The sequence below is a fragment of the Melospiza melodia genome, chromosome 3 (assembly GCF_035770615.1).
Source record: "Melospiza melodia melodia isolate bMelMel2 chromosome 3, bMelMel2.pri, whole genome shotgun sequence".
NCBI lineage: Eukaryota > Metazoa > Chordata > Aves > Passeriformes > Passerellidae > Melospiza > Melospiza melodia.
The window spans coordinates 130,059,152-130,081,893 of NC_086196.1; the positions used below are offsets into that span (position 1 = coordinate 130,059,152).

The 22,742-nt window shown below is 37.8% G+C and overlaps 1 protein-coding gene across 9 annotated transcripts in view; it reads right to left on the reverse strand.

Moving 5' to 3' along the window:
* The window catches only part of USP45 (ubiquitin specific peptidase 45), a 50,209-nt gene that overhangs the window by 7,532 nt on the left and 19,935 nt on the right, over positions 1-22,742 (reverse strand). For 3 of the 9 annotated variants that reach the window (XM_063153059.1, XM_063153057.1, XM_063153058.1), the window contains exons 6-12: positions 20,125-20,270; positions 18,779-18,874; positions 16,548-16,678; positions 7,808-7,895; positions 4,410-4,491; positions 3,338-3,429; positions 1,294-1,350 (exon numbers count right to left, since the gene is read on the reverse strand). In XM_063153059.1, coding sequence (XP_063009129.1) covers positions 1,294-1,350; positions 3,338-3,429; positions 4,410-4,491; positions 7,808-7,895; positions 16,548-16,678; positions 18,779-18,874; positions 20,125-20,270 — 692 coding nt within the window. Of the gene's footprint in view, positions 1-1,293; positions 1,351-1,395; positions 3,169-3,337; positions 3,430-4,409; positions 4,492-7,807; positions 7,896-16,547; positions 16,679-18,778; positions 18,875-20,124; positions 20,271-22,742 lie in introns of those variants that run through there. The other 6 variants (XM_063153063.1, XM_063153062.1, XM_063153060.1 and 3 more) reach the window with 5 other exon arrangements.

The following is a 22,742-nucleotide window of genomic DNA, read 5'->3' on the forward strand; positions in this document are numbered from 1 at the left end:
TATTCCTTTGTAACCTACAGAAAAAATGAATGCACGTGGATTTTTTCCTTTATTTTGGAAAACAGTGACCTACATAAAACCAATTAAATGGCCCCCTGAATTGTGATATAAGGCTAATTTCTAATTTTTTTTAATCATGAACTCACTGTCAGTGTCTCTGAAGGTTCAACTGAAAGCCACAAGAAATAGGAATGATACAGAATTTCTGTATGTAATACAACACAAAATAATCTATTCTACTATTGTGTAAGCACATCCATAGCTGTACAAGATGTGACTTTATCAAAAGGGACACAGGTCCCCCTCAGTCAGTCCCTGGCGCAGCCTGTGACAACAGAGCTGCCACACCCCCCATCACGTTACGGGCAGCAGCACAGTCACCTGTGAAGGAAAGTGCTGGCTGTAAAGTAATGCCCATCCTCAAGCAAGTGCAGCCACTGCAGAACAGCCACAGAAATCACCCTCAAACAGAACCCACGAACCTCCCTTGTTACACACAGGAGCCAGGAAGCACAAGGGCCCAGATACTCAAAATGCTCTTAAAGCCTAAACTCCCACAGGCATCTGTGCTCAGTGCACCAACAAAGATGAAGAATTGGTTATGAAAGAAACTGGAGTTTGGAGAAAAATACATTTTGTAAAGAAATAAATATTACATTAATTACTCTCCCTTAAATGTAGATGAATATACGCAGGATGGAGGAAGAACCATTCCCAACCCACACCCACTACTCTCAAATGAAAAGCCCAAATCCTGAAAAAATAGCTTATGCCTTCAAAGGAACACAATTCCTCTGCAGCTAATGGAGGTGATCCATAAAATGCTGAGAACTCCAGAATAAATAAACTCGAATATCCATTTTTAAAGTGTCTCATCCTGTAGATAAACATCAGCCCAAGGGACTCAGGTTGTCTAGATACAAACCAATAGGTTAGAATCTGACTCTCTGGACCTCCAAAAAGAAAAAAAAAGGCTTATAATCATTGTAGTTATATAAGTACATACTATTAAATTAAGCTAATCTTAGATCTATATATTCTGTGGGTTACTATAGGCATTTGATGCAAGTTTGGACTGATTTAAAGATATATGAACTTATGACATTGTATGCATATACATATAAAAAGAAAATCATATAATGAATAGATGGATAACAGTACATGTCTTTATGGACAAGGTTACATTTTTAGGCTTAAATCAAAACTATGCATATATGGATAAGTATCTTCATAAGGTTATTAAAAACAATCCACTGGAAGCAATAGGTACTTATTACATATTCTGTTTCTTACCCTCTCCTCTATTATAGGAAGTGAAAGATCAATGAAAGGTTCTTTTACTGTTGAAATCTTGAAGAAAAAGAGAAAATGCACTTCAACACAAAGAAGAGTATATGGGTTTAGTACATAGCTCCCTTTATTTAATCAATTTGTTATCAAAAACTATACAACAAGCTAATTACTTACAAGATGTATGAAACTACAATGAAGAACTTTCCACTAACTTAAAAAAAAATTATTAAGTTAAGTCTAATTTTCTTTCTAACACCACACAAAACTTCAGCATGTAAGGTAAAGGGCAAGGCCATCAGTCTGGGCATGAACTGACTTGAAGCAGTGTGGTGCTCACTTTCTCTGAGCTCCAGATGGAGTTTCAAGTGGGCCCCTGTGGTACCCTTTTGCAGAAAGCTACCTTTTAGTGTCTCCTGATTCTGGACACTTCTGCACAGGTGTTTGAGCTGTTATGCAGCAAGGACTGGTTAATGACAGTTAAGTGACAGGTTCTAACCTCATGCTCTCAGTTAAGATTAAGTCAGCCTTATTGGTTACAGTCAAAAGCTTTGTTAGATTTTTTGACACCATGTACTAATTGGTAAAATAAATCCAATTACAGAGGAAAAGGGACTTGAAAAAAAACCAACCTCTTTTTTTGTGCTGAGGTTTCATTTTGCCATATATGAGCTGGAAACATCTTACAAAGCATACCTAAAGACAATCTCTTCCAGCACTTTCCATCTGCCTTTATCACTAAGTTCCTCAGGCTCTCTCCCTTGCTGTTCTCGAATTCCTTCCAAAACTGACTTATCTTACCTCTGAAAAGACTGTGAAAAACAAAACCTTAAAAAAGGAAGTAAAAATCATGTTTTACATTTAAGTCACAGCCATGCCATCAATTACTGTCACCAGGTCCCTTCTCTTGTATTTGTGACCCCATCTTCCACCTGTGACACTTGGTATGGACTGCAAGCTTAATTTACCTGTTGTGCCAGGGACTGAGGAATGTTTAGGTTCCAGTAAAGCAATAAATGGGATCAAAAGCAGGCAGCTCTGGTGACTGCCTGCCTGCCTGCCTGCCTGCCTGGTGAGCGATGTCCAAACAGGGGCTCCTCTAAAGTGTCGCTTTGCATGAACAAACACGTATCAAAAATACCTTGCCAGTGCAGGCAAAGGAAAATGAATGCTAAACTTCCTCAAAGGGCTACAGCTAGCATATTCTCAAGTCCTGTGCAGGCAGAATATAAGAAGCCAGCAAAAATAGATGAGACATGCAAAATACATACAACCTCTATTTTTTATATGGTCAAAGTTCTTCATTGGTACTAGTAGCACATTGAAGAGTAATCTGTACATCACACACAGGGAAGTTTACCTGGCACTGCATGACTGTCCTTAATTTTTCAGATTAATTAATTTACTTAATCTCTATAATATGAAATAGAATGTTTTAAACCAAACACAAATGTAACATCCAATTTAAAAAGTCATGCAATTAAGATTTTTCTCTGTCAAACTTAAAAGAAAATTATAAGGATCATGGAAAGCATTTATGATGGAATGTCAGTAATATTAATTATGAAAGGAATATACTGTTCATTAGGGTTATTATGTTAATTATAAAAACATTTCAAAGAAAAAGAAGTCATTTTAGCATTTTCCCACTCATTCTAATTCAAAGTAATTTCCAATTTTCAGGTGTATCCCAGCAGAGCAGGCGGGAGGATTTATGTTAAAATAGGTGTTTCAAAAATATCAAATAACACTGGCATGTAACACATATGATTATAGAATTTGGAACCTCCAGCCTTAAGTCAGATGTAAAATCAAGCTCAGTACTTGAATCCTTTTTGAATTCAAAGGATCCCTCTTCTTAGGTCAGGGAGGATAATGCTTTAAAGAAGGAATAAATAATTTCAAATGAGAAACTTTCAATAAAATCTTGTTTTTACAAACAAACAAACAAGTATAAAATTGGCAGCACAATTTTATACTTTCAAGACAATGTAATCAAACCAGTATGTGATCTATTCCACATCAAACCAAATTCCAGAATACCTACATTTTCACATTCCTCACACATGACAGTGCTAGTCAATTCACCAACAAAGATCCTATCTATGAAGTTCATCTTCACACCCTCTCTTCCATATGCTGAAAAAACATTGCTTTTTTTAAATGTGAAAAATAACACATCCAATGCCACACTATAAGTACAACAAAATTCTTCCCAAGATATATTATGAAAGCACAATTTTAAACATATTCAAAATGTTTTGAACACAATACAGTAACCAATACATCATATACTGTGTTATCTCAACATTAAAAAATATTTTAGTGAGAAGGTTCCCTTTTATCCTTCCCTTCCCCACCTTCTGTAACAGAGTAATAATATTGCGTCTCTTAAGAAAAAGCTTTTTATATCTCAGTTTTCTTTTGAGTAAATAATATTGCATTGCTTTGATATAAAGACTGGGATAAGCAGAGAGATTCTCACCCTTTCAAAATGGTTTTTGCAACTATAAAGCTCTAAAACATAACAAAATCCTTTTCTAATACATCTTTATGCCTTAACTTTTGCAGATTTGAAAAGGATAACTTACAAAAGATCTTAATCATTAGGACTTTAATTAAAACAAAATCCCCCAAATTAGAACTACTGAATAAACAAACATGAAAAAAAACCACAAAAACCTCTTCTTTTGAAAAAAAAAACCCTTCTTTAGAAACAGCTGCCTATCTTGACTTTGTAATTGTATTTAGAGTGCTCACAGTACCAGTCAACTGAGAGGAATCAGTTTAATTTATGGAAAGTGGCCTCTCTGAGTATAAAGTAATTATGACTAAGTAACAAATATAGAGCAGGCTATTTTAGAAAACAAAATTAAATTCTACTTATTATTAAGAGTTGGATTAACTCTGGGGAGCCTTTCTCCTGGATAAATAGATGCAAGCCAGCACACACTAAGCTCTCTGCACTTTAGGTACGCACTAGGCGGCACTAGAGTAACACAGAATAAAGCCTGGCCATTACGGCACTGCAGATCTCCTGCTCCCAACAGGCAGCTCAGAAAAAAATGGTATTTAAAGACTAGTGCAGTTTTAGAAGTTTTCAATAAAGAGTTGCATACCTTTGACTTTTCTTCTAGTTTCTTCATCTGCTGTCTTAGTAGTTGGGTTATTGAATGCCTTTAAGATACCAGTTTGTATACGCTAGAAGTAAAAATAAAACAAGGTATTTTAAGTGTAAACATTCTAAAAACTAGTCATATTTTATTAGACTATATCTTGTCTTATTTCCATAAAATAAATGTAATTTAATATTGTAAAGCTATTGTTGTTATTCACTAACAATGTCAAAACTCCGTGAGCTTAACTTTTGTAGATAATCACCCAAAAATTTCCTTCCCTTCAAAGGGAACATCATAGGGCACTTCACAGGTTACCAAGACACTATGACATTTTCAGTGAACTAATGCTATCAATCTCTCCCACTGCAAATGGACTTACATTGATTGACTAGGATACAAAATACTTGGAAGGCAGCTAAGAGCCTTTCATTAGCCAAACTTCAGTGACTGTGTTTGGGCAGTATTTTTATCACTTCTGTTTATTTTCTAACACTGCCAATTCCAGAGGTATGTAAGAAAACCTTAGAAGAGAAAGAAAACTTCTTATGAACTCATGTAAATGTTACCAACTTTTATTAAAAAAAAAAAAAAACAAACTCCTAAAAACTACAGTTTTGAAAGAAGGATGAGAAAGAAGCAAATTCATTAATGAGTTGTAGCTGCCCCTCCAGACAGGGGGTGCTTCTCCCTGTTATTTCTCAACTGCCTGGAAGTGAAGAGCCATTGTATTCCTGGCAGCAGAACTGCATGGGCGGGTAGAAAAGCCCAACCTCTGACATGCTGCAGAGAGGGAAGCAGGAGGATGAATCAGGTCCCCTGACTCTAGCTACTATGCTTTCCCTTTTCCTGGCACATGTCCTGTCTCTCTGATCCACAGACTCTAGCAACATGTATGAGTCTCCCTTGTTGGTGTGCAAATGACATTTATAATTAAATACTGAAGTCACACTTGGAGCAAAGTACCATTCTAAGAGACAAACACCAAACCTTCTGCAAGCAACTCAAACCCTCTCTCCTAACAGGAAAAGATTAATAGATGGCTCTAGTTTCCAGGCAGCAAAGCACACTTCCAAGCCACATATCACTGCAGTGTGAGGATGACAGACAGTGTCAGAGGTTTGGTTTCCAGTTCAGGCACCCATCAGACCAAGTCATACTCCGACCTTATGAGTATGTGACCTGGCTTGTGAATTAACTCCCGCTGCCCCGAGCTCAGCTTTGTTCATCTTAAAGCCAACAATATACTAAAAGGATTAATCAATAGGTAATTCATGAAGTTGAGCACCATAAATGGGTTTAGGGCCATAAGCAACCCTTTTGTTGGGATTAGCGCGTTGAACCATTTATTTAGGTCAAAGAAAGACATAGTCTTTGAATGGGCAGGGTGCTGTGGACAATGGCAGCAGACATTAATCAATTAGCAGCAGGGTTCAGCCACTTCAGGCCCCGGTGTGAAACCATCTCCAGCCCACATTGCTGGGGACACAGACACTATGTCATCTTTATTGTTATATGGCCAAGCTTTTAGCTGAAAATCCACTTGTGTACACTTCCAAACTTTTTCCCTCAGGAATACGAAAAAGTTCAGCACTGGTGTCAGACACAAACACAAAACCACACACAAGAGGCAAAAGTATAACAGGATTTGTGGTTAGCTCCTATAACTAGTATTATGTTATGTATTGTGTGTATTTCTCATCAAAGCTAAAGGTTTAAAAACAACTAATCCTGGCAGGGATAGGGGAGCAGGGATGGCCAGGCTGCTGCCTGTGCCCAGCTAGTTGTCTGCCATCTACAGACCTGAAACATGGGATAATTAAAAAAAAAACAGAGAGAGGGAGGGGAGAGAGCTTTTCCCAGTACTGTCGGTGGCAGAGCACCCTGAGGTGATAAAGATGTGTTTGCAGTCATGCACCATTAGGGCAGCAGTGGGATGTAATTGCAGGGCAGGGTGGCACCCATGGCTCTCTGCCTGTTGATGGAGTGGCAGAAATACTACCAAAAAATCAGTATAAACTCTTACCATCTTCCATCACTCTTTTGAGGTAGGTACTGTAGCTGTCACTGCTCTCTAATAGTAAGTGACTCAAAAGGCAAATGCTAATGCAGGTTATTGCAATGATGCACATCCACTGGTGAAGCTGACAGGGGACTGACTTGAGGGGAAAGCACAAGCACCTCCTGGAGAAGCAGCTTAGTTGTTGCAATAATCCTGCTTTCTGTGATTCCTCCTTTGTCAAGAAAACATAGTTTTCACCTTTTATTACATGAAATAAAAAAATAAAATAATAAAGTTTCTCTCTGCTGCAAAAATGTAACAACTGTTTTCCAACTGAAGTCAGCTGCTTCTGCTGTGTGCCGTGTTCAAGACATGATTTTCTAAGCATGAGTGTCAAGGTTTGACTGTTTCTTCTTGCACTTCAGTTCTGTTTATAGTCAAGAATGCTGACAAGACCAGTAAATATTCATATTCTGGCAGGATGAGGATTTGTTCAGCTCTACTGTAGAGCCAGGAACCAGGCTCAGACACAGCTTTACATCTTATCTGTGACATAATTCAGCTCAGGATCACAACATTCATTGGGTTACTAAACGAAAGGGAAGAGGAAGTACTCTGGTCAGTACAAGATTTAAGGCCTTCCTTTAGAGGAGACCTAGAAAAGGCTATTTACCACAAAGCATCATCTGAAAAGAAGACTAAGTCAGACAGATTACATCTGATATGGTCAAAATAGCAACCAAACACTCCCTTTCTTGTATGAACAATTCATGAAGCACAAATAATTAAGGAAAATAAATAAACAAACAAAAAAACCTATACAGGGACATTTTCAACATAACAAACTGCTTCCATACTTCACACATTTGGATGTAGATTTTAAGAAATGAAAGGCAGCACCTTATTGATAAAGCAAGGAGTTCTTCACACTTTCAAGAGACACAAGAAACTTTGCAAGATTTTCCTCTCTCCCCCCACAATTTTCAGTGAAAATTTTTGGTTAAAATTATGGGCAGGCCCTTAGCTAAAAACTGCTAATTTCTGATACAAAGCTTAAAAATTCACTTTGTCAGCTAATGAAGAGGTCCCACCTTTACTTTCTTCATGTCTCATATGTCCTTTTTTTCATTTTTTAAAAGGCAAACAACTTGGATTCCTAAAATTGTCATGTTCTACTTATCATGTTCCTCCTACTAACTGAAACTTTGATTCCAATCAACTATTTTAACAAATCAACATGAACATAAATAAATATCTTTCCAAAAAAAAGAGTTTTTTCTCAAGATAATGAAAATAGACACTCCTGCTTCAGGAAGTACGTCTTTAAAACTCTGGGAACATGAAGAACATTGAAGCAATCACTAGTAGTTCACTTTTAAAAGGCACACAAAGACATTACTTTTGTCTCCTCAATCCTGATTGCATCCAACAGATAGTGCAGAAGCTCCTGGCTGTCCTGCTGCTGGAACCCCTTAAATCGAGGAGCCCTGTGAAAGAAACAGTGAAGAATTTTTAATTATCTTGGGAGATTCTTAACAAGACAATGTCAACATCAGACACTTTGCTGGGATACAAATAGGTACAATCCCTGCAGAACCTCATGGGACTTTAGGAAGCTCCTGGTGCAGTAGGCAATTGCTCAGCAAGGTTGCACTTTGACCTGGGTTGCAGTTTGATTCTATGGAATATGGCCTGACCAAAATACAGATTTGCCAGTAGTCTCATCCATGCTAGCAGCCCTTTCCTGACAGACTACACCAGTACCTCTGTACCACTACTCATTCATGACATTCCCAATGACATGGAAGAGAGAGAAAAAAGATTTTCCAAGTGCTTAACCTCCTTTGTTATCTCATCCTTTTCTCAAGGAGAAATCTCAAATGTGCATGAACAGTCCTTTTAGACCACCAGCAGCATCCACATCACCCCCACAAGCCAGAAGAGGAAAAACATCAGTTTCTGACTACGCTCCCATTTACACTGGCGATCTTCTTGGCAACTGCACAGGAGTAATATTGCATCATTTCTGAGACAGCCACTCAGTAATATCAATCACTACTATTCAAGCACCGTTGAATTCTTTTTTACTATTCACAGCAGCTAAATGTACTCTAAATATCACATTTTTTAGGCATAGATTACATAGAAATAAGAAAAAATACACTTATGAGTACATGGACATTACAAAAATAAACTGATGAGTACATCATCCTTCAGGTGATCCTTAAAGATAGATTCTTCTTACCACAGCCAGAAGGCTCCTAATTAACAGTTTGAATCTTCAGGAGTTTGCAACCCCAAATGAATGAATAGTATTCACAATTAACACATCTCTGTTCACACTGTGTAACTGACTGGCCAAACTACGCCTGGCCTTCCAGGCAGGTTACCCTTCAGATCTTTAATTACAGTCTTAACTACTTAATCTAAAATGAGATTCCACAGAACCACAAGGGGTTGGAAGAGACCATTGGAGGTCACCTAACCCAACCTCCCTGCCCAAGCAGAGTCCTCTAGAGCAAGTTACTTAGGATTGCAATGGGTAGGTTCCTGAATTTCCAGTAATGCCACCAAATGGCAGCTGTGACTCTTGCTGCAGTCTGAGGTGAGCACACACAGGTGTAACCTTGTGCACCCCTTCCCAAACCTAGCACAGGGGACAAGGGGATTAGCACAGCTCAAACAGGAATTTTATCCAACTGGCAGAGCAGGCACAAAAACCAACCACTCACTCAGCTCCTCAATTTCATTAAACACACACTGAGCCAGTTTTCACTCTGAGCTGGGGACTGCATGCTATGGCCAGCCAGTACACAGAGCTGCAAGTACATATTGCTATTTCCCCTGGCACAATGATCTCCCTTGCCCAGCAGAGCTCTTCAGCTGCTCAGGGTTTTGAGGGTTGGTTAGTGAGGCTTCCATCCCACTCATACACTAAAGCTGCTCAGATCTGCCTTAGAAGTTTTTGCTCGTGGACAGGAGAAATTACAGAAAACACCCCAGCTGTGCAATGTGCCCACAACAGCAAAATGTAAAGCTGGGCAAGGTGTTGGGGCACACCTTGTTAGGGCACAGCAGACATGGGCACGGGCAGGAGGTGATACAGGGTCTCAGCTCTGAACTGCTCCCTGCAGGCACTGTGGGGTGTAACTAGAGAAGGACTGAAGGTGACAACTCAGAGAGCTAAGGTCAATGCCTAAAATTAAGTGGAACAAATCTGGAGCTCCATATGCAAAACAACACGTTCACATTTACAAATAAGATACTTTTAAATTTGCACTTTATATCTAGTTTTTGAAACAAAGTTGACAATATCCCTAGTTAAAAATGATTTCATGATGCTACTGTACTGTGAGGCTTACAATAAAATCTGGATTCAGTAGAGTGGGTGACTTTTTTAAGCATTCTTTTGAAATTGCATTTTTTTCATGAGCAAGTCAACATCAAAAATTAATTTCAAATTTTAAAAATTGAAATAATCTTTAAAATTAAATAATTTGCTTAATATCCCTAAAATACCATCTTTTCTTCTATTAAAATAACATGTTTGATTTCTAATAAATTTGATTATAAATTGCAAATACATTCTGAAAAGCACTGAAACTTTATTTTGGTTCCAATAAAACACTCAATAGATATAAAAAAATAAATAACATTTGTAGCTGTGTGCACATTTGCATGCATGCACAGTTTACAGTTTCACTTTTCAATTTGCCAAAACAGTTTTCTCTCATTGAATGTCCAGGAATCTAAAAAAACCCAGATGCCAAAAGCAGTTCAATTCTGAGAAATCCGGTTAGTTAGCCACAGTATTATCATTAATTTATGAGAAATTTCATGTTTTCCTGAGGCAGTGAGAACCAATGGGTATATTCAGCCCATCTCCTCCAGGACAGGCACATTAATAGCTCCAGTATAGCAAGAAAACCTTCCACATATACATCTTCTGGATCCTGGTACTAATAGGGATTTTGTTATTTTTTGGCAACAAAAGCAGGACGTCTTTCAAGAGACACTATAATACAATGGAAGAAAAATTAATTATTACTTGACAAAGGAGCAAGCAAAAATTCCATCACTGTTACAGGAGGGGTATTTTTCCACTGCAGAGACACCTCACAGAACTAAATCTTCAATGCAAATCAGGATAAAGCCCCACACACACTGCAGTGGGAGGTTACTGCAGTGTAACCTCCCACTGATGGGTATACAAAAATAATTTCAGGTGCAAATTAATTTACTAATTTGTATTTCAAAGTAAAATAATTTGCCTGCATGTTCCACACAGTTTTATTAGCTTAAATTAGAGAGGAGAAAATTAACTCAGCCATGGGAGTTTTTAATTTTGTTTGGTTTGAGTTTTTTTCATTTTGTTAGAACACAGTGCATTTACAAGTACAAGATTATTTAGGCTTCTCAGGGCCTGTACTAAATTTATATGCCTGATTTTAATGGATGATGGGAATGTAACAGCTACCTCTTTAAAGGTGAATTGGCAGGGAAAGCGACTTGTAAAGATTCCCTGTAAGGCTGAGTCATTTACTTGGACTGACAAATTATGTCATTTTTAACACTGCTTAAAATATATTTAATCTGTCACTCATGTACAAAGCTTGCTATGTAATGTTGCATATAATTCTAAATATCTCATGTTTTGGGCAAAAATATTTGAAATTAGTGCATTTGTTTGGGGGGGGGGGGAACCACAAGAGGAAACCAAAAAATGACAATAAAAAGAAAGGAGGGAATTTTACACTTCACAATGCATTTACTGAAAACTCCCTACACTTATAAACCAGTATGAGAGAAGAAAAAGGAATTAAACCATGCTGATACATAGAAATCTGACAACTAAAAGATGTGTGCTCTCGTCTCCTTGAAAATGTGCTTCAAGCAATATCCTTGGCGAAAGTGGGGACTTGGAGATGGTTGGTTGAGTTGACCGCTCACAGATGTGCTGACATATGGAAGCCAGTGCCAGTGCAGTACAACCTGTTGTACAGTGTCAGCAGGATAATGACAGAACAGGTTGAACTCCTGCTAATGGCCAGAAGTGGTGAAGGACAACTGTGACATCTCATCCACTAGCCTCTCGTTGCTCATCTGGAGACCAGTTAGAATTGCTTGACTGTCAGTTAAAGAAATGCTTTTCATGATGATCTACTTCCTAGAATGCCCTAATAACAAAAACTACATAGTAACATAGTATTTTAAAGAAAAAAGCTAATAGTTATGATTCCTATATTATATTCATTTGAGGGAAAATAAGCTATGCTTAAAAAGCAGAACTGGGATACAATTAAAGTCGTTCAATCATACTGCACAGAGCTGACATATTTTACTGTTTTTAATAAAAATTTTCTCCAAACTCATCCTTTCAAGAATTACTTTGTGCAGCAGATAGCCTAATACCTTGGATAAATTTAGAAACAACAGTAAGCACTTGGAAGCAGAAAACAGCAGATACTATTTGATTTTTTTCTGCACAGGAATCCTGTAATGCAGTAGACACACTACAGAGTTCTGTGGGTAGGAGGTGCCTGGGAGGAGCCCAGTCAAACAAGGGCTTGCCTCCACATGTAAGTAACAGATAACACCAGGCACACCTGTGCTATCTCAAGGGCATGGAGAGACAGCACTTTGCTCTCCTATGGATGCACTGGCCAATTCATTTCATCTTTTTTGTCTCACCTTCCCCCAAAAGGGAAAATGAGATACCTCTACTTGCACCAGATCTATTCTTTCGTCCTTTAAGTCCTGCTAAGATTTCCAACAGCATTCTGCTCTGACAGCAAGTTCCATAGGTTAGCCTCATAAAATGCTTAAAAACTCTTTTTTTTCCCCTGGCTCTAAATCTGTTGCCTTTCAGTTTCATAGACAGCTCCCTGAACTCTTATGAGGGCAATTGAAGAAGCACAGCTAATTTATCATTCATTGTCTTCTCTTGCGGTCATGTCTTCTTTCATGCTCTCTCCTGCCTGAACTCCCAATGTTCCCAATGTCCCTGTTGACATAAAGGCTTCCTGTTTTTGTTACCCCTCCCTAAATTCTAAATTTGTTAACCCAAATGGAGAATACACTGCCAATGTATCTAATAAAATTACTGGTTTTCTTCTTCATTTTGTCTATAAACTCTGCTTACAGAGTTCACCAATACCACACACTGAAAATACTTGTGTTCTCCAAAATGCTGCACAGGTCTTCCTTCTGAGCATAAGTGAACATAAAGCTCAGGAACATGTACAGATGATTGATGCCAACATACACTTTTACATGCCATTTGTCTACTTTGCACTCATAAATTATGAAAACTCTGACAAAGTTTACTGACAAAAAAGACATGCAATCTCTCAACTGCTGCTGCCCGGAGAAGCTGTAATCTCCTCTGTCAGAGCTCCTCAACATGACACAGCACCACCAGCAAGGCACATGGAGGCATGACAAGGACACAAAATAATCCACAACTACTGGTAAAGGAAACAAAATGTGTGTTCTGCTGCTATTATATTACATGGTAAAAGTCAAATGGGAAAAGTAAACAAGCAAAAAAATCTTTTCTAAGAAGATTATTTTTTGGTATCTTCTTAGTTATACAGTATTATTTTAAAAGAAAAGGCTCAAAAAGACTCCTTAATGAGAAAAGCCCTGTTTTATTTATCTCTTATATCTTGTATAACATTACATTAGTTTTCCTTAGCATTTCCTCTCAGAAGTGATAAATGTGGAATTGTTTAGGTTTCCCCTCTGAAATTATCGTTCTGTTAATATCAACAGTCCTAACCACACATGACCTCCATTCTGCCAGTCCCACCTCTGCCTTCAGTTCTACTTTCTGCACATGAGAAGGAAGAATGAATAAAGGTCTTTGGAGAACAAAGACCTATGTAGATTTTGTGAACACCAATAAAATCTTTGTTAGGGAAGTATCTTTTCCTGCATGGTAATGTAGCAATAAAATACTACTATTAATAATTATTTAATGGAGGTTTGAAGCAACTAAATTCTTGAACTCCTTTCTGGACTTATGACTTACATGCTTCAGCATTTACTTGCTACACAAACCTAAGAGTTCTTCCACCAATAAAATTACTCAATCATAAAAAATAAAGGAAATAAAATTTATGTCCTCTTAATACATCAGTGTTGTGTTAGTCACTAAGTCTCCAGATAAGTCAGAAGTCTGCAGCCCTGATACTCAGCACAGTGGAAAACCAACAGAAGGGCCCTGTAGCTATGCTCACAATCTGTCCTTGCAAAACATCTGACAGCTGCAACACTAACAAAATTAACAGTGGATGAATTAGTACCAGACGCTAAACAGTTGCTATAGAAAGACTCATCCACTTCTTTCTTCTTCTCCCCTTCTTCAACCTGGCTACTCCACCACTTGATAAAATTAACACTTGGTATCATTTTTTTCTTTTATTATTTAATAAAAAAAAAGAGCCCCACAAATGTCCTTTCATAGACAAGATTATGAACATCAAACCATGATCTCTTCAGACACTTAAAGAAGCAGTTTGCAGCTGAAAATGACCTTGTTCCAGTTCTCTTACTGCTCTTGAGCAGTGAATACGTATCCATCCACTTGCAGATTTTGGGATCCAACTCAGGGACAAGCCAGAGCTGCAGCTGAACAAGGCAGTGTCTGCACCCTTTTCTGTCCTATACTATCTGTACAATCTCCTTCATAAATTCTTTACTGAAGAAAGGTATGGTGACATACTGTATACTTGCACTGAGACAGCAAGATCTGTGATGGGGAAAGAATGAATTAAAAAAAAAATAAAAAGAGGTTGCAACTGGAGTCAGCAAACCTTTATGTAATATATATAAACCCAAAATATTACTATCAGAATAATAATGCCCTTCCCCATGTTCCTCTCCCTGGCAGCTGTGTCAGTGCAGTTCTTTTTACACATTCATCCTGTCATCTCTTTAGGAAACTTGTTGTTTCAATTTTGCTTCTTGAATAAAAAGAGTTTGTGCTAATGCAATATGAAGACCATGGGTAGTGCCTGCCTCTAGGATTACTTCATTAACACAACCTCTTGGCAGCAGTCAAGAAGCAGTTTTACAGAGAAAGCTGCAGTAACACAGACTTCTTCCTAGCTGAAACTCCTGCAGTCTTGCCCTGCTCTCTCTTGCATTTCAACTTTGATGAAAAATAGAAAGCCAACTTTAAAACAAAAGAAAGAAAAAGGCTTTGTAAAAATGACATGACAGAACACTGCATTCATACTGTTAAAGCTAATAAATAGTAAATGTATTCAGTTTGCAAAGATAAAGATTTCCTATTCTCCTACTTTCACCACTGCACACTGCTGAATATTCTGAAACCCTCCCTTTCTTACTTGTGTCACAAACAATAAGAAAACAATCTAAAGACCAAAACCTTCTGTCATACCTGTCCAGCCCCTTACTGCCCTTGAACATCTAACTTCTCACTAACAGGATGTGGCTGACACTTTTGCTGTTGATAGTAGAGCTATGCTAGAGCTAGTAAAGGATTTGTATCTGAGAAGTGTTCTGCAGAGATAAAAGTAAGAAGTAGGGATGAAGGAGAGAGATGGTAGGAGCTAGCAGATATTTGTCTAAATAGCAAAAGTGTGCTGACCACATTAAAATGCTTCAATTTCAGCTGCTAGTTAAAATGTATGCACATCTTAATGATCAAAAGACAACAACAGAACAATCAGATAGATGAGATTTAATACTGTCATTGCTCAATGACTACAGACACACAGAGCAGACACAAAATGCCTGTCACTTCTAAAAATAGCATCCCATCTGAACTGCACTGCATTGTGATTATTTCACAATCAATTTGCTAAGGTGGGCTTCAAAACATGTTTTACATCATTTTTTCCCTTCAATCCTTAATACTAACTGGGAAAAAACTACTAGTGTTATTTAATAATTTTCCTCCCATTTCTCAGCCAAATTTAATTCTTGCACTCACATTTTTTGAGAGAGCCTTGAAACACAAAGAGGAGTGAGAAAACAATATAGTTTTCCTCCCTATATATTTTTCTTCCAGGTAGATAATGCTAAACAAAGAACACCGCTGTTTGACTCAAAAATGCTGTAAGGTAACTTTACACACATTTCCTTTTACAGCTCAAAGAATCAAAAGGAAGACAAGTACAATAGAAAAAATATAATATTAAATTTCTGAAGCTGAATTTTAAGGATAAATAAAAAGCAATGACTTGTTTCTTTACAGAATTAAATTGTCCCTGCTCTATTCTAAATGCCTTTGTTTCTTTTTACCGTATTTTAAATCCATTCCTGCTCACTAAGGTTGTCCTGGAACTCCATGGTAGGAAGCTGCAACTTTCCTCCTAACTCTCATGCTGCAGAATGCTTTAAGTTCAACACAGCAATAATGTAGCAAATAAATTATAACACAACATTGCTCTTTTTTAAATATGAGATTCATATTTACCATCTTCCAGCTACTCTGCTTCTACAGATTCTGTTACTAGTAAGTCAACATTTAAATACTTGTATCAACTTTAAGTAGGTCTTCTACAGGTGTTTTTAAAAGCAAGGTTGTTTGCATCATAATTGAAAGTACCTACAAAGCACCACTGTAAACATTTTCCACACCAAGAAACAGGAGTTTCTTTAGGGCTTGTAAGCTCTTTGCAATCTGGAGCCATATGCCATTTCAGTAATGCTTCAAGTCCTTACTTGTTAGACCCTTTTTAATTTTGAATTAATGCCAAGGTTAGACATCATAGCAGAAGTTCCCCATTTAAAATCTTATTCTTTTTTACAAAATACCCACATACACTTTGTAGTGTTAGCACAGCTTTATGCTAACAAACAACAAAACCAGGAAGGTAGTCCATTTTTACCATGCCCTCTTCTGCCCCCTCACACTCAGTCTGGAGCCCATTGATGCCCATGGTTATGAACTGGGCCACACATTACACAAAGAGCAGGTACAACCCTGGTGTGCAACAAGGAGTCCTTCAACTTTAAAACACGAAGGAGCTGCTTTCTGGACTGCCTGGTTAAAATCTAACAGTTTCTTTAGAAAGGACAACAGACATTGCACGCTTAGGAACACATCACTGAAAACTAAAATTAAAAAAATAAGTGAAAGATGAGCTTGAGGACACAATACATACTTTTGACAAAGCTGGCTGAACAGCACTTTGGGAGACAGAGGACCTTTTCCAGCCTCCCTCATGCTGTGAAGGAACAAGAACATTGCTGAAGTCAAAGGTCCGGGGCTGGACAGGTTTACCACCAAAGGATCCTTCAAAAACAAAGGCAAATTACACATCAGATTTCAAAAGTAATGACACAGACTTCTTTCAAGTTACTTGATACATGATAAAGAGCAATGTAACTTTCAGTCTTAAGAGTGTTTCAGGGTGGTTTTTTTTAAATGTTGATGTCAACCATTTGACTGAAATAATTTAAGAGCAGGCTTATTATTTAATGAGTAATAGTTGCAAAACCAAACAATTATTGGTGGTAACCAATAACTTTGGTAACAAGCATGTCAATGAGCTGGTCTGGTTCTCACAAAAACAAGCAACCTTTGTATTACCTGCTTTACTCCTACCTCCACATACACTGAAATTCATCTGCAGAGACAACCCAGGTGACCACCTCCATGGGCCAGTGTAAGATTGTGCTCAGTGGCTCTCTGCTACCCAGCCTTAGGAATGGGGCATCCAGCTTCTCTGATCTGTGAGCCACACACTGCCATTTCCACACATCAGGCAGCCACAGAAACACAACCTGTTCCTCCACAAACCAGGTGCTGTGAAAGTACCAGCAGGGCTTCACAGCAAGAGCTGATGGCAGACCCCACAGCGCCCTGTGGCACTGGGAGCCAGGCACAGGCTGCATCCTGCACAGCCCCTCTTGGAATGATGTTCAGCCCAGCCAGCAGGTTCTGGGTATGGAAGAATCAAGCCAATCAAGCCAATTTTAAAGCAGAATTTTAAAATCCTGCACTGCTTACACACCACTTGTTAAAAAGACCATAGACCCCAGCTCTTCCTAACATGCTCCAAGGCTCCATGTGCCCCCAGTGCTCCCTACTAGCTGGCCTGACTCTCAGAAAAACAGATTACAAGTGCCAGATGAACACTTGGAAAGGGCACCTTGTCCAGAAAGCAGATCCACACAAAACATAAGCAATATGGATACACACAAATATAAAGTATTTGCTTTATATGCACTATCAAAAGGTGGGAAAAGGCCCCTTACCAAGCAAGAAGCAGGAGGCTTCTGCATTACTATTAATTAGACTACTGCAGCCCTCTTATTCAATGCCAAGTTCTGCACTGGCATACAAAGACCAGAAAACACAGTCTTTGCTCCAAAGACCTTATTTACATTGTAAGCATTGAAATTAAAAATAAATCTTTCAACCTTATGGCTGTGCAAGTTACACATCAAGCATAAGCCAACACCCCACTGGCTCACTAAGCCTTTGGGCAAAAACAAGCTCCAGACCTCTGCTGTGGCTCAGGATAACTTTGTGAAACATGTTGCTGCTCTGAACTGCCACTGGAGGAAATAAAGACAGCAATGCAGTGAATTGCACACTGTTCTTGCCTGGAGGAGCTATGAACATCACCTACAGCAACACAGTGAAATCATCATCATTTCAGAGGTATCTGAAACAGAATGCCACTCCTCTACCCTCACTGCCACCAGAAAGCTCACAGCAAGCAGCAGGAAAAAAAGAAAAAAACTAAGAAAAAATCCTCTGTAAACTGTTTGCTTCAGCTAGCAGAGGGAAAGGGGTATTATCTTTATTGCCAACAACATATAATGAAACCCCAAGTCTCTAAGATATGACCAGAACAGCAAAATATTCTTTGGATAATAGTCACAGGAGACACTTTCCCATACGCCTGCAATGAGTTTGAGGACAAATTTGTTCCTCACTGAAATTTCTCTTCTCTCATTTTAATCCCCTGGCCTGTGAAGCATGTAATAAACTTTACAGACCTTATCAATGAAGGGCAGGGATGGACTGGAATAAAACATTTCACAGACACTTTCTAGGCCAAACAAACTATTTCCTGTATCATACATTCATACTGAAGAAATTAAATGGCAAGTAAAAATAAGCCAGCTGCTCTTTCTTAAGGTAAAGCATTATTTGATACTTCAATATCAAAAAATGTGAAAGGAACTAATTCCTCCTCCTTCTCTAGGGCTGAGTAATGATTTCTGTAAAAGAAACCAGTCCACAGGTAACACAAACCCGCTAAGCAATTAAAATGCAAAAGAAATGGGAGAGTAACAGTGTGCTTTTAATGGAGATGTGATTTCCTGTCCTCCAGCTTCTTCCCACATTTTCCCAAATTTGTATTTCTCAGTGCATACTTACCAATTGAGAATCTGAAGTATGACAGATTTTTAACTTTGTTCCTTTCTCCTTTATCTCATACATCAGTTCATTTAGTACATGAGTCTGTGCCAAGTTCTTAAAGAAAGAAAAACACAAAAAAATGTGAGAAACATGCTGATCATTCAATTACAGAGTTTCTTTAGTTATATACTCTAGATTCAGGGGTAGACCAAACCAGATACACTTCATAACATGTAGTCAAGGTTTAGATACAACCACTAGAAAGAGCACTAAAAAAATTCACTAACTTGACTGTTTCTAAAATTTCATTTATTTTCTTTTCTGTAATTTCAAAACAGTTCACTAGTAATAACTTTTTAATTTATATTGAATAACAAGTTTGTTTTTTTTTTGGTTTTTTTTTTTGGATGAGGACATTATTGTCACAAACCATTTGCCTCTTTTAAACACTGCAGTCCCTGTCATCATGCCCCATGAAGCACAAAGGCTTTGGCACAATGAAAAGTATTATCCTTCAGAATTTAGGAAAGAAATCAACTCAACATATCTCATCTTTGTTTCTTTATTTTTGGTCAACTCTGACAGCAGATCACTTAGGCTTCTGTGATGCCCTAAGTATGGACAGATAACAATTTGCAGTTTTACTATCTGTCTGATTAATTTTGCAATCAACATCATAAACACAAGGTGAGGTGTGCCAGTGCAGAACACCTTTGTAGCAGTTTTCCTTCACTTGCTCACTCCTGCCTGCAGACATAGAGATGTCTCTGCTCAGCTGACAAGCAACAGGATGGTGCAATATAAAACCCACTAAGACTGCTGCTTTTTTTGAGGATGTTGGATTGGTTGTGCACTAAACATCAATAGATGTGTATTAGTATAGCTCATTCCTCTTATTGTAGTCAGAAAAAAACCATAATCGATAAAAATCATTTTATAACTGCATCCATAGCATGGGTTTAAAATCATGCCAATGAACAGTGCAGACATTTACATTATGTACACAGTGCCGCTATTCACATCACCAGTATGGTAGATACCCTGCATTAGTCGTGACTAATAATGCTGAAGTTCAAATAAAACCATATGCTACAGTACAACCCACACACATATGCAGTGTGTAAAACACTTGACATTTTCACTTGTTTCATTACTATGCAAAATGCCAGTGATCCAAGAATTCTTTTTTATTATAACAGGAAACATTCCTTGGATAGCAAGGAGTAAAAAGAATTTGAAAAGGACTTTCAGAAAGCAGAATGAAGACCTGTAATACTCAAAACCTTTTCAGAAGCCCACAGATCATACAGACTTAGTATTTCTGAAATCTATTAAGAGAAAGTGGCATGATCTTTCCATCTTACCTGCATGACAGCATTAAAAAAGCAGGTGTTTCCTAAATTATTTATTCCTTTAACTGGAACTGATGCACCATTACCGGAACTTTTTCCTTTCAGAATTTCACTTGTTTCACTGTTTTCTTCACGAAGACGTATGATTTTTGATGAACCTATAATTAAATTATAGATTAATATGACCACAGATTTGCATAGTTTAATCATTTAAGTCCTTTCATTATTATGTTAATGAAGTTTATATGTTAATTAATTTTAACATATGTGGAAGATACCTTGATAATACTCTAAGCTGCTGTACGCAGTCTTAAAAACACCAAAAACCCAAAAAACTAGACATAACAGATAAAGGCCTGGGGAGTAAAAAATGCCCTCAACAACTACATATATCCAACAAAACCTTTCATAATAATCATACTGTCCTCTAAGACTGTAACTTCCACAATTAGACAAGAAATAAGTAAAATGAGTTATTTATTAGCAATAGGCAGCTGAGATAAACGTTCATTAGACACATCAGAAACACCACACAAAGGTTGCTTTTTGGTGCATTTGAAAGGAGGTAGCCCAAAGTTACCACTGAATGCTGCAAGTCTTTATCAACTCTAGTGTTCTGTTCCAACTGCCTTGTCAACAGCCCAAGGCACATTATCCCTACATGTGCTCCTCAACTCACCTCAGTTTGTCACAGCCTGAGGAATTACTAATGCAATCCATGTACATACAATGCTAGTGTTTTAATTTCAAGTAACAAAAAATTGATAAAACTATGCTATAACATCCATATAATTCCTTGTTTCCCTTATTATTTAAATAGATGAGGGACAGCAAAGTTAGACAGTCATTAACTTGTAGCCTAGAGGTAATGGAAAGACTTGAGATAACAATATTTAGCCTTGAATTCTACTAGCAACTTTCATACTGTCATGGTTGCAGGACTAAATGTGAACATTACTGACATCTGCAGTGTCTTAAATATTGATTAACAATGCACGTCAATGTAAACGAGTTATGGACTTAATAGATGCCAAGAACTGTGATGCTACAATCTCTGTCTTGACATATGAATTCATGTATTTGTTCTAATGAGTTTCACATTGAAGTCTCATTAAAGTGTTCTTGAGAAATAACTAACAGACCTATTTACGTTAATGAAATTCTCATGCCAAAAGGTTCTTTTATGTACACTCCTAAATACTTTCTTGCTTAGAAAAATGAAAAAAAAAATTAAATTAAAAAGAAGTCATTAAAATATCTATTGTATCTGGCAACAAGGTTCTGACGCAGTCTGACTGCACCCTACAGTGCCATTGAGGCACAACTATTCTTCCAAATTGTATCAGAGTTTTTCAAAACAGAGTTAGAGGTGCTTTGCTGTTTAAAAACACTTTTAAATGTTCTTGTTAACAGTGCTTACACAGCTTTAAATTACTCTCCTTTCCATTCAGGTGGAAAATTAAGATGGTACAAGGGCAAAGTAAAAGATGGAATTCTCCTTGAAAAAGCAGACAAAGTGGTTTTGAATATAATAAACAACAAGCAAGCTGCTCACACCCTAAAGAGTCACTGTTTTATGGGCTACATGAAGCAACACCTTTTAGCTGGCATGATTAGAAGGGGAATGCTACAGTGTCAGCAGCTCATCCACCCACAGAGCTTCAGAACAGCCATAGCATGGGAATGGGAGCTCCAAGTTATCTGCAATTCAAATGCACTGCTCTCTCTCAGAAGTTTAATATTATCACTGGAGATGTTTTCCCCTCAGAGAAGTGGGCCATCCAGAGTAGTGCTGGGGAAAAGAGATGGTTAAAAAGAGAAAAAAAAAAGATGGAAAAAAAAGCCAAAATTGTGGAAATAATTTGTGTATTAGTATACCACAGTTGTTGCATTTATCCATCGGCATTCAAAAACATCTGGGACAGCATCTTAAAGTAAACAATGTTCACAGGGCCATCTGGACAAAACTGCAGGCAAAAATTAAAGCATAAGCATATGGAAAAGCAGATTTTTCTCTTCCCTTTAGCAGTACAGGATGACAAATGTCAAACCTAGATCTGTCCACGCTTCACTGTGCTATGCTTTGCAGCACCACCTGGCTCTCCTTGCACAGCCACCAAATATGGACAGCACTGCCACAGCGGACCATATCTGCAGGGCAAACTCGATAAAAGCATTTCACTTCATGGTTAAATGGCAGCTTCACACAAGTAGCAAGGTTCCATTTGCTGAACCTTACATACAAATTATTTAAGGGAGGGAAAACAAAGCCAAGGCATCCAGCTTTGTGATGAGAGCTGGGTGAATACGCAATTACAAAACACAAGAAATGAGAACCAGACATCTGATTGCCATGAAGCTGGATAATTAGGAGGATATATACAGGGATAAGGATATATGTACAGGGATAAGGAGAAGTAGTAGCAAATTGGAAAAATGCCTGGATATTGGTATCAAAGTTAGGAACCTCATTTCATTCAAAAGGTTTTAATTACTGCCTTTTGATTTGTTAATAATTTTAAAAACACAATCTACATGACGTTTTACTATGTTGTTTGTACCTGTGAAAAAGTCCTGACAGAAATGTGCTGCTTTGCCATTACAAACATTACCTGCTGCCTTGCTTATAA